Source organism: Glycine max, chromosome 19 (genome assembly GCF_000004515.6).
Source record: "Glycine max cultivar Williams 82 chromosome 19, Glycine_max_v4.0, whole genome shotgun sequence".
NCBI lineage: Eukaryota > Viridiplantae > Streptophyta > Magnoliopsida > Fabales > Fabaceae > Glycine > Glycine max.
The window spans coordinates 839948-854885 of NC_038255.2; the positions used below are offsets into that span (position 1 = coordinate 839948).

A 14938-nucleotide genomic window follows, 5' to 3' on the forward strand; every position below is an offset into this window, starting at 1 on the left:
GAGGTAAGCTTTTTTCGTCTACAAGTTGGATCCGTGTCATAATAAACATATGAATTGATAATTTGTATGAAACTTAGACATTGCTAATCTGTATGAATCATACGGATTAACAATCTATATAATTCATACAAATTGATTCCGCATTAATATTATAGATTGTCAATCCGTATGGTTCTTATAGATTGTCAATCCTATGAATCATACAAATTGTTAATCCGTATAAGTTATATAGTTTGTCAATCTGTATAACCTAAATATTTAAAAAAAATTAAAAAATATATATTTTTAATGTTTTTTTATAAATTTATTTATACTTTTTTATAATATTTGTGTAAATATTATTACATTAACTAGTTTATGCAAGTGTATAAAATATGAAAATTTAGATATAAATTTTCATATATATGCTTATCAATTTCAATGTAATATATTAGTATATGCAGTAAAAAAAAAAATTGTGTCATAATATATGTTAAAAATCATATTTATTGATATATCGACATACTTATCTAGTGTAGAAAATTTTAAAATAAATTTTAACATGGAAGTTTTTTTAAAATAAATAGATTTATTTATAAATAATTAGAATTATGTATGGTGTCGTTAGGGGTCATTAGTTTGTCATTGAATTGTTTTTAATGTTTTGTTAAAATGAACGAAGATTAGTGAATATATGACAACATGTATGAAGAAGTTAATATGAATCAAGAAAATAGAGAGGAACCTGATGTGTTTGAAAATATTGATTGTTTTGATGTCTTCAATACTTCTCAGGTATTGATATGATTTTGTATTTTGTTAAAGTAAATGAATGTCCCTTGAAGACTAGACATGTATTATTCCTTTTGTAGGTGTTTATTATTTGTAATGACGTTTTGCATTGGGCTTACTCTATTATGTATGATATTGATTTTGTGATGGTGATAATGAGATCAGACACAGATACGGAAAAGAAAGAAAGAACCTCACATTTTAATTGGTTGTGAGAAGAGTGAAAAATATAGGACATACAAAAAAGATTTAGTACGAATAGTAAAAATGTGGGTGTCTCTTTAAGTTGTTCGTTGTCTACATGCTGCCACCCTTCAAACCCTAAGGAGCTTCTTTCTCATCACCAGCATAAGGCTCTCCCTAAAACTTTACCTGAAGCCCCGATGCAATCATATGCTTCTAACCATAATCTACAAATTTACACATTAATATCAAGTAATGTCATCGTTCAAATAATAGTTGGCTTTCATGTTTCAAAATATATATTTTTTTCATTCTATTACTCAAAAACTAACTAACAAAATAGCTAAAGAAATCTTTTAAAACCATACTGAAATACATCATCAAAATCTAACTACAATTTTATTTTAAATATTTTATAAATTATAATTTAATTATTCATAAATAAATTTTTATAGTTGAAATCACTAAATCTAGCAAACTAAAATATATGATCAAAATCAAAGTACATTTTTTTTATTTCTAATAAATGACTACTTTATTATTTTATAAATAAATATTTTAATACTTTTAAATATTTATAAATGAATAAAGATATTTTTTTATTTTTAAACTTTGAAACAATATTTATATAAATATTTAATACTATTAAATATTTAATATTATAAAAATATATAAATAAATAAAATTATACAGTATTACATATTTTTGTTTTAACTAAATTTTAAAATATAAACTTTATAAAAATTTGAAATTTTTGTTATTTAAATATTTTAAAATATCTATCTTAGATATATATATATAATATTAAAATAGTTATTTATAAAATAATTAAATTTATACATTGATTTTTTAACAAATTTATTAAATAAATAATTTATTTATTAAATTAAAATAAACAAAAAAATTATTAAATTAAATAGTTAAATAAAATTAACAACAATAGTTATTTATAAAATAATTAAATAACAACAAAATTTAAACATTAAATTTTAAATAATAAAAATTATTAAATAAATAATTTATTAAATATGCAAATATTTAAAATGAAGAAAAATACGGATTGACAATTCGTATGATCAATCCATATGATTTAAGGCAGTCATAAAATGAAGATGTATAGAAGGGGATATTCATGGCAGGGACGTGCGATGGAATGGAAGAATGCAAATTGATTAAGACGGAGGGGAGGGACAGACTCACAACTTAGCAGGGAGTTGAAGGAGGCCTCAAGGGCATGGGTGATTTGTGTGGGGAGGGATGGTGCATTTAATTTTTAATAGAAGGGTAATTTGATCTTTTCATTACACTTGCCGGGTGTAGAAGAAGTTATATTGGGTGTAGGAAGAAAATCTCAAAAAGAGTCAGCTCAGCTAGCAAAGACCCAACACTCCTAATAAGTGGGCCAGCAGTAGAAATCAAGTTGCCCCACGCAGTCAGAAAAATGGAACCAAAAGAAAAAGAGAAAGGGAACTATTGTTAAAACCATCATTTTTGCTATTGACACTACCCACATGGGTAGAATCATATTTCCACTATGTTGGTTTTTATTTTGTTATATATATAAAATTATTTTAATTAAAAAAATTAAAATCTAATGTTTTATATTATAATTATTATGGCAAATCTGGACGGCTGCTTTTTCTCCTACACATAACAATCATGTTAAAAAAAAAATTTGAAGTAAAACAACCATATTAATGATGATGTGGCAACTGAACAATACCCTTGTAAATATCGATGTAATCTAAACCGTCTATTTAATCAGTACAATCTTAGTCGTTGCTTTGCTTTGGTTAAACACAATACATTGGGTGTGATAATTGAATCAAAGAGAACAATACATGATCTAATATAAATATCAGTGATGGTCTGAGGCAACTCAATGCATTGTGTTGATATTCACCATATTGTTTAAAAAATGAAAAAAATTAAAAATTGTTGTTGTGTATTATGATGGTGATATGGTATCAACTTCTAAGGGGATATTGTTCGAATATTCTAATAATACTAAATTCATTAAAACTAATGAAGAAATGTTGCATTGTTGTTTTAAGAAAAATACTTATAGATGCCATTGAAGGTAAAAGAATGTTACTTGACATTTTTTACCCTAAACTTGTATACGTAGGTGATGATTATGTTGGATACAACTATATATGAAATTTGAAAGAGGACAATGATGTGAAAATAAGTTTTTCATCCTTTGGAAATTTTGGACCAATTGAGTCTTATTATTTATATTGCAACCAAACCACAAGCCAAGTATCTAATTTTCACCACCACAATTCTGAAAGAGATATTCACGTTTGATCACGCAAACATAAATTATGGAATGGGATGTATGACCACTTTCCCAATGGCTCTATTAGTCTTCAAGTGTGCAAATGCCTCCACGGTCTGAGAAAATGGATAGGGACTCTTAGGGTCCAATATTGGCTTCACCTTCCCACTCTCTAAGTAAGGTTTTAGTTTCTCCAACACAGTACCATCTGAAATTCGTATGAAGAATATAGCTTCAGGATGTCCAAATCTCACTATTGTCACAACTTTGCCACTTTCTTTAACAGCCTTCAATGCCTTCTCAGTCTCACTTTCTCCTGATTTTGGAATCAATCATATACAAGTTTTCAATATTACTATTATTACTATTATATTAATCGTATATGAGCAACTAATTTATTAGTTCATGTGAACCAAGTAAAGTATAGGTTCAATTTCAATGTCTCACCTACTGTGTCGTACACTACATCAAACTTCTCTTCCAGTTCTTCAAAATTCTCCTTAGTATAATCAATAGCTAAGTCTGCTCCCAAGTTCCTTAACAAATCCAGTTTTGCAGTACTAGCTGTGGCTGCAACCTTTGATGCGCCAAAAACGTGCTTCGCGAGCTACATCATCAACAAATACACAACAAAATAATTTGATTTAACAACCTTATTCAGTCTAGTTCTCTGTTCAAAAGGAAAAAGTTGCACTCTATTTGCCATCTCATTTGGCATGCTGTGAATTGATCTATTTAGATTATGTGAAACAAACTAACAATATGGTATTTCAAGGAGTACCTTTTGATTTTACTGGTGTTATGGACTTAATTAAGATCAAATCGTGGACATGATTCAAGGCTAAGATAAACAATATTCGATACTCTTTTTTTTTCTAATTAGTACATTGATTCTATAATAACTTGTCTTTATTTAATCTTTCTAATTAGCCATGCAAGACTTTTGTAAATAGATTAGAATACCCAATTGCTCTGTTTGTTTAATAAAGTTTTTACTTATCAAACAATATAATTATGTTACAGAACTTTGTATAAATAAAACGGGTAGAATAACAGTCAAATATAATTCAATATATAATTATGTTATTTGGAGAAATAAAGTGAAATTAATAATTAGTGGCAGAGTCTAAAGCCTCAACTATTTCAATAAGACACTACTTAATTGAAACTTGTTCACCTCAAAAAGAAAAAATTGAAACTTGTTGACAAATTAACCAATGGAGAAGAAAGATATCAAACCTGAATAACAAGGGATCCAACTCCACCAGCACCCCCAAGAACAAGTATAGATTTGCCAGCAGAAAACTCAACCTTTTCAAATCCTTGATAAGCAGTTATGATGGCCAAAGGAAGGCTAGCAGCTTCAACAAAGCTCAAATTGGAGGGTTTGTGAGCCAACACTTTCTCTTCAACAGCAGTGTACTCTGCCAAAGACCCAATGGCCTTTGGATTATTCACAGGATCCTCATTGATGTCACCATAAACCCCATCCCCAACCTTGAATTTACTCACTTGACTTCCCACTTTGACCACCACACCAGCAACATCGTACCCCGGAACAGTCTTGATTTCCATCACCAAAAACAAAGTTAAACAATGAAAAATGAAAATAAAATAAAATTTTTAGATGGTCCAAATTGGAAATTCTGCTTATAATCCTACACAAACAAAAAAGGTTTCAAAAAACAGTCTGTAAAGGTTTTTGGACTCTCCATGACCACATTAACTGCAGTGATCACATTTGTCCATAATTTTCTGCAATATCAAGGATGCAAGGTTTTTTAAAAAATGGTCTGTGACTGTGGTTTGTACTACAACATCCCAGAGTTTTTTAACTGTGAACCAGATCGGTCATATTTTGTCCTTAATTTGCTGTGATATTAACAAATGCGATAAATGCAACCGCAACTGATATTTAAAATCTTGATCACAACAAAACCGTGACCACAACTATAATTTAAAGCCTTGCACACATATAAAAAAAATAAAATCATATTCTTACAGGAAAGGGAGAATCAGTGTTCTTCAAAAACCCATGAGCCCTCTTATAATCTATTGGGTTAAGGGCTGCAGCCACAACCTTGATGAGCACTTGGTCTTCCTTGATGTCTGGTATAGGTATGTTAGATTCAAATTTGAGAATCTCTTCTGTGTTCCCATATTCAGAATAAGCCCAAGCTTTTATGTGTGATGGAATGCTAGGAGTGCTTGCCATTATCTGAGTGGTCTGAAGAGAAAATTAAGAGTAAGAAGATGTGAGAGTTCCTAGGTTGTAATTGAACTCAGTGGTGTGGATATTTTGATGTCCCAAGAGCAAATACTATTCATATATATAGAGAGAGAGAGAGAAAAAAAACGTCACCACTTTTATCACTTTGGATTTCAATTTCAATTTTCTTGTTGGCCATTAATTTTCATGCCAAAATCATCAAGCGTTCATGATGACGATTTTCTGGCAAGGTTCATGATGTTATTTGAAGTTTAAAAACTCATGGGAAAAAATTGTACTGAGAGAAAAGGATGGTTGATGAATCATTCTGTATCTGGACAGATGTAAAGTTTGATTCATCGAGAAAAATTGAAAAAGAGGCAAGTGTCTTGACTTGCGATTGCAAAATTGTGCAGAAAACGTTAATACTTGTCACTTGATATAGTATGTGTCATTATAGACAGAGACCATAGTAATCAAAGACAATATATAAATTTTAGTTTATAATGGCAGTAAAATGTTTCAATTTAATTAAGACTTCGGACAAATTATCCAAATTCTCTGAATAGAATAGAGGCAAAGTATTTGTAGATGCACTATTTATTGGCTTAAAAAAATGATGCATCATTTATACAGTAAAATTTAAAATATTTGAAGTATTTTAGAATTGATGTATACTCTTATAATAATAACTATTATGCAGAAATAAAAAGGAAAATTTTCAATAGAAGAAAAATATATATTGTATTAAAACTATAAAATAATTTTTTAGTTGCCTTTTGATCCACATCATCTAAAGACCAGAAGAGGGAAAATGCAGGAATGTTGCATAAGGTGACAAAGAATTTCATGAAGTATAAACCAAGATTATTTTATTATTATTATTTTTAATGCATAAAGTACCTAGCATTCTGCACCAACAACAAAATTAAATTTCAAAAAAACAAAAACTTTGGACTTTGGAGTGAACTCCAATTTCACTCAAACAAAAACACAAAAAAAAAAATTACATGTGTGCGTCTTGAACAGTGCATTCTTCGGGATTAGCGGTATGGTGGTGATGGTTTAACAATGAACCTAAACATCTTAGATTATTAGCAACCCATTGAAAGAAAATATATACAAATACTATTTTAATACAACTCCTCGTTCTCTCAATGATTTGTGGAATTCTGTGAACTTTCATGTGCAACGCTCAGCTCCCATAATATACACATGCAGGCTTCATGTGGGAGGAACAAAACTGATTTCTTAAAAACAAATATCAGATAAAAAAAATTACATGTATCAATCTACAACAATAACAACAACAAAATCATATAGAATCAGGTACAAATCAATAAGTATCAGTGGACTCTATAAATACTAAATTTTAGTAAAATCATTTAAAGATCAGAGTGGGGAGAATCTAATCATAGAAAAATATTTCTGACAGACATACCCAGTGTTGCAAGCTTCACTTATCATGCTAACTGAATCTGTTGTGACAACAAATGCATCGGCCCAAGCTAGATGCCCCATTTGTGGGTTTGGTTTTGAAAATTGTGTTAGTGACCGGGATTAACCACATTCTGACTGTTAAAACAAATTTAACAAATCTGATTAAATAATCTAATCTAAACTTGGATAAATATTTACTTTGCCCATCCCAAATATAAACTTTTGGATGATTTCCAAGTTCTTTGACTATAATAATCGACAACTATTTAAAAGATAAATAAAGGAAACAATAAGTGTGTCTGAGATGAAAAAAATTTGCTCAATAATACCAGCTTAAGAAACTTCATGGTATGACTATACCTTTTGTGGAATCCTATCTGAAAAGGATATTATTACACTCCTACAACTATCAAGAACACTTAGCAAACATGTTACTAACTACTTTGCAAGATTGACACCATACCGACAGTTTCCTGTATATATATAATGGAAATTAGGTGAATAAGTATATCTTTTGCCCAGTGAAGTTACCAAACATAAATCCTTATCCTCATTGTTAATACTAACAATTAAGTCAGTTAAAACTTTAAACTTTTGTTGCCGTGACAAAGCTCGGAGCAGAGCAGGTTCATCCAAGGTGTTCTTTTTTCTATTTTGTTTAAGGAAAAGATAAGGAAGAAGAATAGTTAGTAGAAAATGAATGAAAATGAAAACAAGAGATAGGAAACTGGGAAAAGATGAAACTCATTCAAATTCATGGGAAAGTAGTCATACATCCCATTCCATAATTTGCATGCATGCCAATTTCATGTTCCTATATAAGTTCTTCTACTTTGGTTATTTCCTATTCGAGTGTGTCTGTTGTAATAAATCTCCTAGAGATATGGTTGTTGCTTGTGTTGTAAATTTATAATTACCCGTAAATGGTTTGTGTTCTGGTTACACAATATGCAATACAATGATATAGTATATATGTTATTGAAATGCACGTGTAAAATTTCTTTTTCTACTTAAGCTTAAATGCAGAACACATATCTCATGAAAAAACGAATCTTAGTTCTGAAAACTTGGGCACTTGATAACTCGAAAATGATAAAATTTCATCAATCCTCACACAGTTTTTTTTTATTAAGTAAAAATATTAATAATACTCAACTCGGCATAAGATGTGCACAAGTTAGTAAAATAAAAATGGAGCATCCATGATACATATGAAAAGAAATACTGCCCCAAAATTACAGTATGGAGCCGTAACAAAATGCTGCATAAATGTAACATACCCCTACTTCTTAATTAGAATCACATAGCTAATTAGACAAATCTACCTTCAATGGCAAATCATATCAATATTGTCCACCTAAAATTCATTGTAATTAAAATCCACACATGCAGTGTGTGTATTTGGCACATATGATTATAGATATAAAATTACTAAATAGACCAAGAGTGTTGTATAAACTAGTTGAATCTACAAAAAATGAAAGCAGAAACAACAGAGGAAGAGGCAAATGCCACAAATGCAACGAAGGATAACGCAACAGATGCTTTTGCCATTTCCACGTACTTGTCTGCAGCTGAAGCACTATTTGTCCAATAATAGGTTGTGGTGGCAGCTGAAGATGATGCTGACATTAGAAGATATGCCAAGACCTGCAGTTAAATTGAAGCGATGAAACACCCTACTTAGAGCTTAGTATATAAGCATATATAACAATAACTAATTAAATGAGAAATGTTATTGATACAATAATTTATACAACAAATTACATACTTGACAGAGAGAGTAATATTATGAGATGTAATAAATGATGTAATAAAAAGAAATAGACATTGTGGCATGATCCATGGAACTAGGAATTAAGCATGTGTGTGGATATAATGGAAATTTTCCGTTGGAGAGAGATACATACGATGAGGTTAAATATGGTAAATAGGAAAACTTTCACACACCCATCTCCTCTTTGTGTTATCTCTCCTACTAAAAAGGTGCAAGAATATATTGTATATGCTGATATCCATGCATTACCTCAATCAACATGAAAACTTCTATGACTACAATATAGGAGATTTATTTTAACAACTCAAGACAATTAAATAATTAATAACTAACCATTTTATGTACTAAATTTATGTATAATATTATCAACATATGTTCTTTCACCAATTAATATTACAAAATTAAGAGTAGCTTAAACCAAAATCCAAGTAGGGCTACATTCGGTAGTGTCTAATAATACAAATACAATGAATGTCCCTGAAGACTGGTTTTACCTGATCCATAGCAAAGTTGAAGTAAACCCGAAGCTTGGGGTCCATTGTGTGTCTTTTAGTAATCATGTACTTCACTATATCACATATTTGCAATCCAGAATACACGAACCCTATTATATTCACTGATAAGAAGTACCTGCATAATCACACCCAAATCAAAACCACTCATAGCTGTATATAGCAGCGCCTTCACAAATCTAAGCAGTAACACCAAACAGAAGCAATAATAATAAACAAAAAAGAAAAAAAGTAAATAAAATGAAATTCATTTATTAATTAATAGGCTCAAAAGTCCCAATATTTGGATGGAATAAAAAAATTGTTGTTTTGCAAGAAAAGCATTTCGTAATTCATTGAAACTACTTTTTTTGTTTCCCCATTGATGCATGAATTGTTATACATTATGTTTTAAGAGTTAATTTAAATATCAAAGTTTGAGCAATGTTATTTAATTACAATCATAAACATGACAAAAATGTTTTTTCTAAAGGTTGTTAATTAATTAAGGAGATGATTCTAAACTATTTTTATTACTCAAACAAAGAAAAACTATATATGAGGAGGAGGGAGATATATAGAGATTAATTAAGAGAAAAACTTACTTGAATTCCTCGTAGTCATACCGATGTGTTTGAGAATGTTGAGACGAAGATGATGATGAATCCGAGTAGAAACCATACCATTTGTTTGTTGATGACCCTCTACGCACTTTTTTCTCTCTATCAGCAGCCAACACAGAAAATGGTTTTTTGTAAAACACAAAATTAAGCAGTAATACTCACTTTTTCCACTAAAAATGTATGCTATTTAATGAGTGATAAATATATCACTTCATGCAAGCTAATAATTGATAATTATTTAACTAATCAATTTACAATGATATATATTTAGGATATATAATTGAGTACTGACTAAGTATAATGTGTTTATAATATTTTACTAGAAAAAGGTAATTATACAACTTACTTACCTGTTAATTTAAATTTAAATGGATGAAAAAACGTTAGCTAGATTCAAGCGTTTAAGTGGTACCAAAGGTGTTTTAATTGTGTAATATTGCAATATTTATTTTAATTTGATGATATTAGTTAGTGAATAGAAAGAAAATAAATTAATTATATTGATAAAAAAAAGTGTTCTTATTTAATATCTACTGTATCAATTTTTTTCAAAAGTATTTTCCTTCAAACTCGCATCATCAATTTTCTTTAAGAGGTTGCAATTATACAAAAAATATTAAGTTTCAATTTTTTTGGTCGGACATTAATATATAAATGACATATTATGAATAAGTCCTTCTATGGAAGTATTTAAATGTAACTTTTTGAGATATATTTAAGTGTAACTTATTTGTTAATTTTACCTTTTTTATATTTTTTTCTGTGAAACTTAAAGAGTTAAATATATTATTACTAAATAAATGATATTTTAATCCTAGAGTACGTAGAATGTTGTAACTAGTCCATGAATTGAAAAATATTCTAAAACTAAAATTGAAAAATTGATTAATCCAAAATTAAAAAACACGTGTGAACAAAATAATAATATTAACATATATTTAAGGATAAAAATGATAATAAATAATTATGTTTAAAGGCTTATTTAATATTTTCTTTATTTCAAGAATTAGTGTGACACCATCTGTGTATCACTTAGAGGAACCAAAGTCATAACATACTAAAAATATAATATGCATTTTTTAAATTCAGTTTGTGCAAAACTTATTAAATGAACCAAAGAAAATCTAACTCAGTTATGTGTGAGTTGTTATAGACTTTTTATACAAGAGTTAAAGTCCTTTGAAACAAAAACTTGGCAAATGAAACCATGAATGGTGATTGAATAGCGGGTATTACTAATCACTAATAGCAATTAACAAGTCTTCTGACAATAAGTGAAATTATATAAAAGCAATGCATGACTTATTTTCAAAGAATAGATCCATTGAGCTTCATATGTAGCTAGCACCACCGCATTATCAGTTATCGCACTGCTTATTATTGATTAAACTGAAGCCATCGATCATGACTAATTTATGTAAACTTATTTGTAAAAATAACACTTATTATTTTATCACTTATTTTAATAAAATAAATATTTTTTTGTTTTTTTAGTATTTTATCTAAATTATTTTTGCTTAATAAAAATAATTGTATGTTTATTTTAAGAAATCCGTCAAAAATATGTTGATGTTAAGAAACAAATTCTATCTAATTGCAATACTATAAAAAAAATTACAGGATTTAATTGAATTTGTTTCACCTTTGTCTGGACCTTTGCCGCCCGTTTGGTGTATTTTAAATTGTAGTCAAAAACACTTTTTTTTTCTTTTGTTTTACCTTACACTTAACAGAACTACAGAAGATGCCTTCTAAACATTCTTTTATGAAGAAGATGCCTTTTTATTTCAGCTGAAAAGAAATCAACACTCGACTATCACGAGGAGTGACTTGATAGAAAAAGATAAAAAAAAAAAAAAAATTAACTGCAAGATGAAAATGATGTTTGTTTCCTATAATTTTTTCTTTGCAAGATGTAAATGCCTTTTGGATATATTCTTTTTATCTTTCTGCTATAGATGTCTTTTGGATATTGACTGTTCTTTTACTTCAAATTTTAAAACTTTCAATTTAAAAAGGGGCAAAAAAAATAATGATTTCTTTTGCATGGTTATCAAACTCTTGAATTAACTAGCTAACTCTTATGAGTATGAATTTAAGAGTCCACTTATATTTTGCGAGTTGACTCTTGAGTAAACTTTTTTTTAGTAGATTATGGATAAATCTATAAATTCTAACTAAATCGAGTTTATCACCGAGTCAACAAGTTAAAAAAATTAGACTAAAATGTAAGTCATTTTGATTGTTTTGTCTATTTAGCATTCAACATACTTTCATTTAGCGTATTATTCTCAAATACAAAATTCTCACCTTTAATAATATCAAACCCTTATTCTCTAATATCATCAAACCCTCAGTGAGGATTATCTACCACTATTATACCCTCTACAAGTTATTGTCTAGTGGTGATGTATTATTACTAGACTTAGTTATTTAAATATTCTCAATTTTATGATTTACTGTTTTGCTTTATTATATTGTTAAAATATTTAATTAATATATTATTTATAGATATTTTGTTATTATTTTTATATAAAATAGACTTTTACCGTTTATGAGTCGAGTCTATGAAACTCTCACTAATCTATATAAACTCTCGAGTTTAATAAGTTTGTTCTTTTGCTTTGAGGAAATTGATTATTATTTTACAACAAATTTTATATAAGTCAAGATTATATTACTTTAACACTGCATTAAGGTGCATTCTACACATGAAATTAGAATTGTAATTTAAAACTGAAATTGGTTTAAAATCGTAATTCTTATATTTAGATTGTATAAAGAATTAGAACATAGAGATATGATTTTGAGATTCGAACAAGGAAGCAGGCATGAGATTCAACCAATTTGTTTAGGGAAAATTTAGAGATGAGGATCATCAGTACAACCGGTATTCCCTCATTTGATTTCCCAATGTTTACAAAACCTAAAAAAACAAAAAATCAGTATAACCAATGACACTAATTCGCAGTACACGGATCTAACGTAATCAAACGGCGATCAAAGTCATTTATAGAATGAAAAACCAGTTCAGCAGTGTCAAAAATTGGTCTCACATTTCACAAAACATTACTTGGTATTGTGGCATTCATAAATTACAAAGCCCGAGCAATCCAATGCTGTTTTACATTTATATGTAATGTTCCAATGAATTTATTTTATATTATACAGATAAAGCTGTTGGTAGCTAAAACCAGGTCAGTTGTCATGACTCAGTAATGAATTTCTCTCTTGCTCCTGCATCAAGCAAATTAATAATGCAAATTTCAACAAATTGAAGCAAGCAATGGAAGTACATATAGATAGAATTGGTTAAAAGAAATTAATTACCAAAAGGTTAACTTTGTTTTTAATTTGTCTGAAAATGAAGTCAACTGATTCAATGCCTTTTTGTTTTGGCAAAGTGTCAAATGATTCAACTAACATTTAGATTATGTCAAAGTTCACACAGAAATTTAAAATTTCTAACTAGTCATCCATCTGTATGTTTACAAAACATAATGTCAGATGGATCAAAATTTTGAATGTCAAAATTATTGGACAAGATGCAATCATATTAATAAAGCTAAACTTTTATTTCAAGCTTTCAAAGAATCAACAAGGCATCTTAAGAGAGAAACTAGAAATACTAGGATCATGACATGAAACAAGTAGACAAAATGCAGACCTGTGCACATAAGAGAATATATTGTTGTAAAGCAATACTGTGAAAACGTGGTTCTTGTGCTCTCCACTCATTAACAAATTTATAAGCAATATTTTTAAAATCAGCTGAGGGCGAGCCTGGTGCAGCGGTAAAGTTGTGCCTTGGTGACTTGTTGGTCATGGGTTTGAATCCGGAAACAACCTCTTTGCATATGTAAGGGTAAGGCTGCGTACAATATTCCTCCCTCATACCTTCGCATAGCGAAGAGCCTCTCGACAATGGGGTATGCTAGTTATTTATTTTTAAAATCAGCTGAACTGGATTCACTAGTGCCTGCGAGAATTAGAGTTAATTAAGAAGTTAATATAAAAAAGTATTAATATCATGATAAATGAAATTAGAAAGAAATTTAGATTAGTTAAGGGAATTCTCCTAGGAGAAATTTTTCCAGCATGTACTTCAAAATCAACCTACCTTCATGCCTACAATGGCAAGTTGCATGACAACTGACCTGCATCCAAACAGGTCCTAATACAGACTGATTAAAACCACACAAACACAGAGTGAGGGAGAGACTTACTTAGCGTCCAAGACGGAAAATGCGGAATTGAGATGGCGGAGATCTTTGGAGACGTGATTATCGCGTTGAAGCTCCAACCTGAAAATGAAGAAGAAGAGACAAAACTTTGAGAAAACGAAATACTACGAAACTTAGAATGAAGAAGAAATGTTGCAGTGCGATGGATACATGAGGTTTTGGGCGTTGCGAGGAATGGTGGCGAAGAGTTGGTAAATCTGAAACACCTGCGACTCTACCATCCACTGGTCCCGCTGACTCGCCGTCGGACACGGCGCCGCCGTCGCCGACGACGGATTCGTCTCTTTCTCGCTCTCTTCACTCATGGTATCAACCAGAAACTACGCAACGCAAAGTTCTTCGTTCTGCGTTTTTCTCTTGGGCTCCAGGCCCGTAACCGGTTGCTACTAGGCTATTACTATTTACACTTCCAGTTTCTCACTTATGCACCCCTTCAACTTTTCTTTTTTCTTAAGTTACCATCACCAGAAACTGTATTCCAGAATTAGAGCATGTTTGGTTCACCGTTTGGTGGCTTCCAACATGCTTTTGAACCTTTAAAAAACTCATTTTTTCACCAAAGTTTCAACCCAAACTGAGTTTTAGTTGGAAGAACCATATGGAGTTGCTTTTGAAAACTCATTTTACCAACATCAAGTAAAAGTTCTTGTTATTAGTAATTTAGTATTATCTAAACAAATTTCATTTTATCAACATGTTTTTGAAAAAAAAATATCCAAATATAAATCACATTATAATAAACTCATTTTTTATGGTATATTACGGAATTGATATTCTGAAATACATTTTCAAAATACCACCTGTTACGGATTATTCATATATTACGGAATAATTATTCTAAAATACATTTTCAAATTACCACTTATTACGGATTATCGATCCCAAATCCTTCTTGTTAAGGATTATCCAATCCAGGATG

General features: G+C 29.7%; 2 protein-coding genes and 1 pseudogene across 2 annotated transcripts; 1 reads left to right on the plus strand and 2 right to left on the minus strand.

Moving 5' to 3' along the window:
- Positions 1 to 3156: 3156 nt before the first annotated feature.
- On the minus strand, positions 3157 to 5749 carry LOC100793908 (2-methylene-furan-3-one reductase). Its single transcript, XM_041012817.1, has 5 exons — positions 5598 to 5749; positions 5238 to 5462; positions 4475 to 4798; positions 3683 to 3842; positions 3157 to 3551 (listed from the first exon to the last, which is right to left on the minus strand). Exons 2-5 carry the CDS (start codon positions 5448 to 5450, stop codon positions 3280 to 3282), a joined length of 969 nt encoding a protein of 322 aa, XP_040868751.1. The 5' UTR covers positions 5451 to 5462; positions 5598 to 5749; the 3' UTR covers positions 3157 to 3279.
- Positions 5750 to 8335: 2586 nt separating this feature from the next.
- LOC100790233 (CASP-like protein N24) lies at positions 8336 to 12984 on the minus strand. The gene is made up of 4 exons (XM_041012989.1): positions 12945 to 12984; positions 9758 to 9932; positions 9156 to 9291; positions 8336 to 8534 (listed from the first exon to the last, which is right to left on the minus strand). The coding sequence occupies exons 1-4, from the start codon at positions 12982 to 12984 to the stop codon at positions 8343 to 8345; spliced, it is 543 nt and encodes a 180-aa protein (XP_040868923.1). The 3' UTR covers positions 8336 to 8342.
- A 570-nt stretch (positions 12985 to 13554) lies between these two features.
- LOC102663665 (uncharacterized) lies at positions 13555 to 14534 on the plus strand (annotated as a pseudogene).
- The last annotated feature ends 404 nt before the right edge of the window (positions 14535 to 14938 follow it).

What these genes read in the sequence shown, in the direction of transcription:
- LOC100793908 (XM_041012817.1), bottom strand. Translation starts at nt 5,450, where the DNA reads ATGGCAAGCACTCCTAGCATTCCATCACACATAAAAGCTTGGGCTTAT. An exon ending in ACACTGATTCTCCCTTTCCT is followed by an intron (nt 4,799 to 5,237) that starts GTAAGAATATGA and finishes ATGGAAATCAAG; the next exon opens with ACTGTTCCGGGGTACGATGT. An exon ending in TGTAGTGTACGACACAGTAG is followed by an intron (nt 3,552 to 3,682) that starts GTGAGACATTGA and finishes TTCCAAAATCAG; the next exon opens with GAGAAAGTGAGACTGAGAAG.
- LOC100790233 (XM_041012989.1), bottom strand. Translation starts at nt 12,984, where the DNA reads ATGACAACTGACCTGGTTTTAGCTACCAACAGCTTTATCT. An exon ending in AGCTACCAACAGCTTTATCT is followed by an intron (nt 9,933 to 12,944) that starts GTATAATATAAA and finishes GGAAAAAGTGAG; the next exon opens with TATTACTGCTTAATTTTGTG. An exon ending in TCAACTTTGCTATGGATCAG is followed by an intron (nt 8,535 to 9,155) that starts GTAAAACCAGTC and finishes ATTTAACTGCAG; the next exon opens with GTCTTGGCATATCTTCTAAT.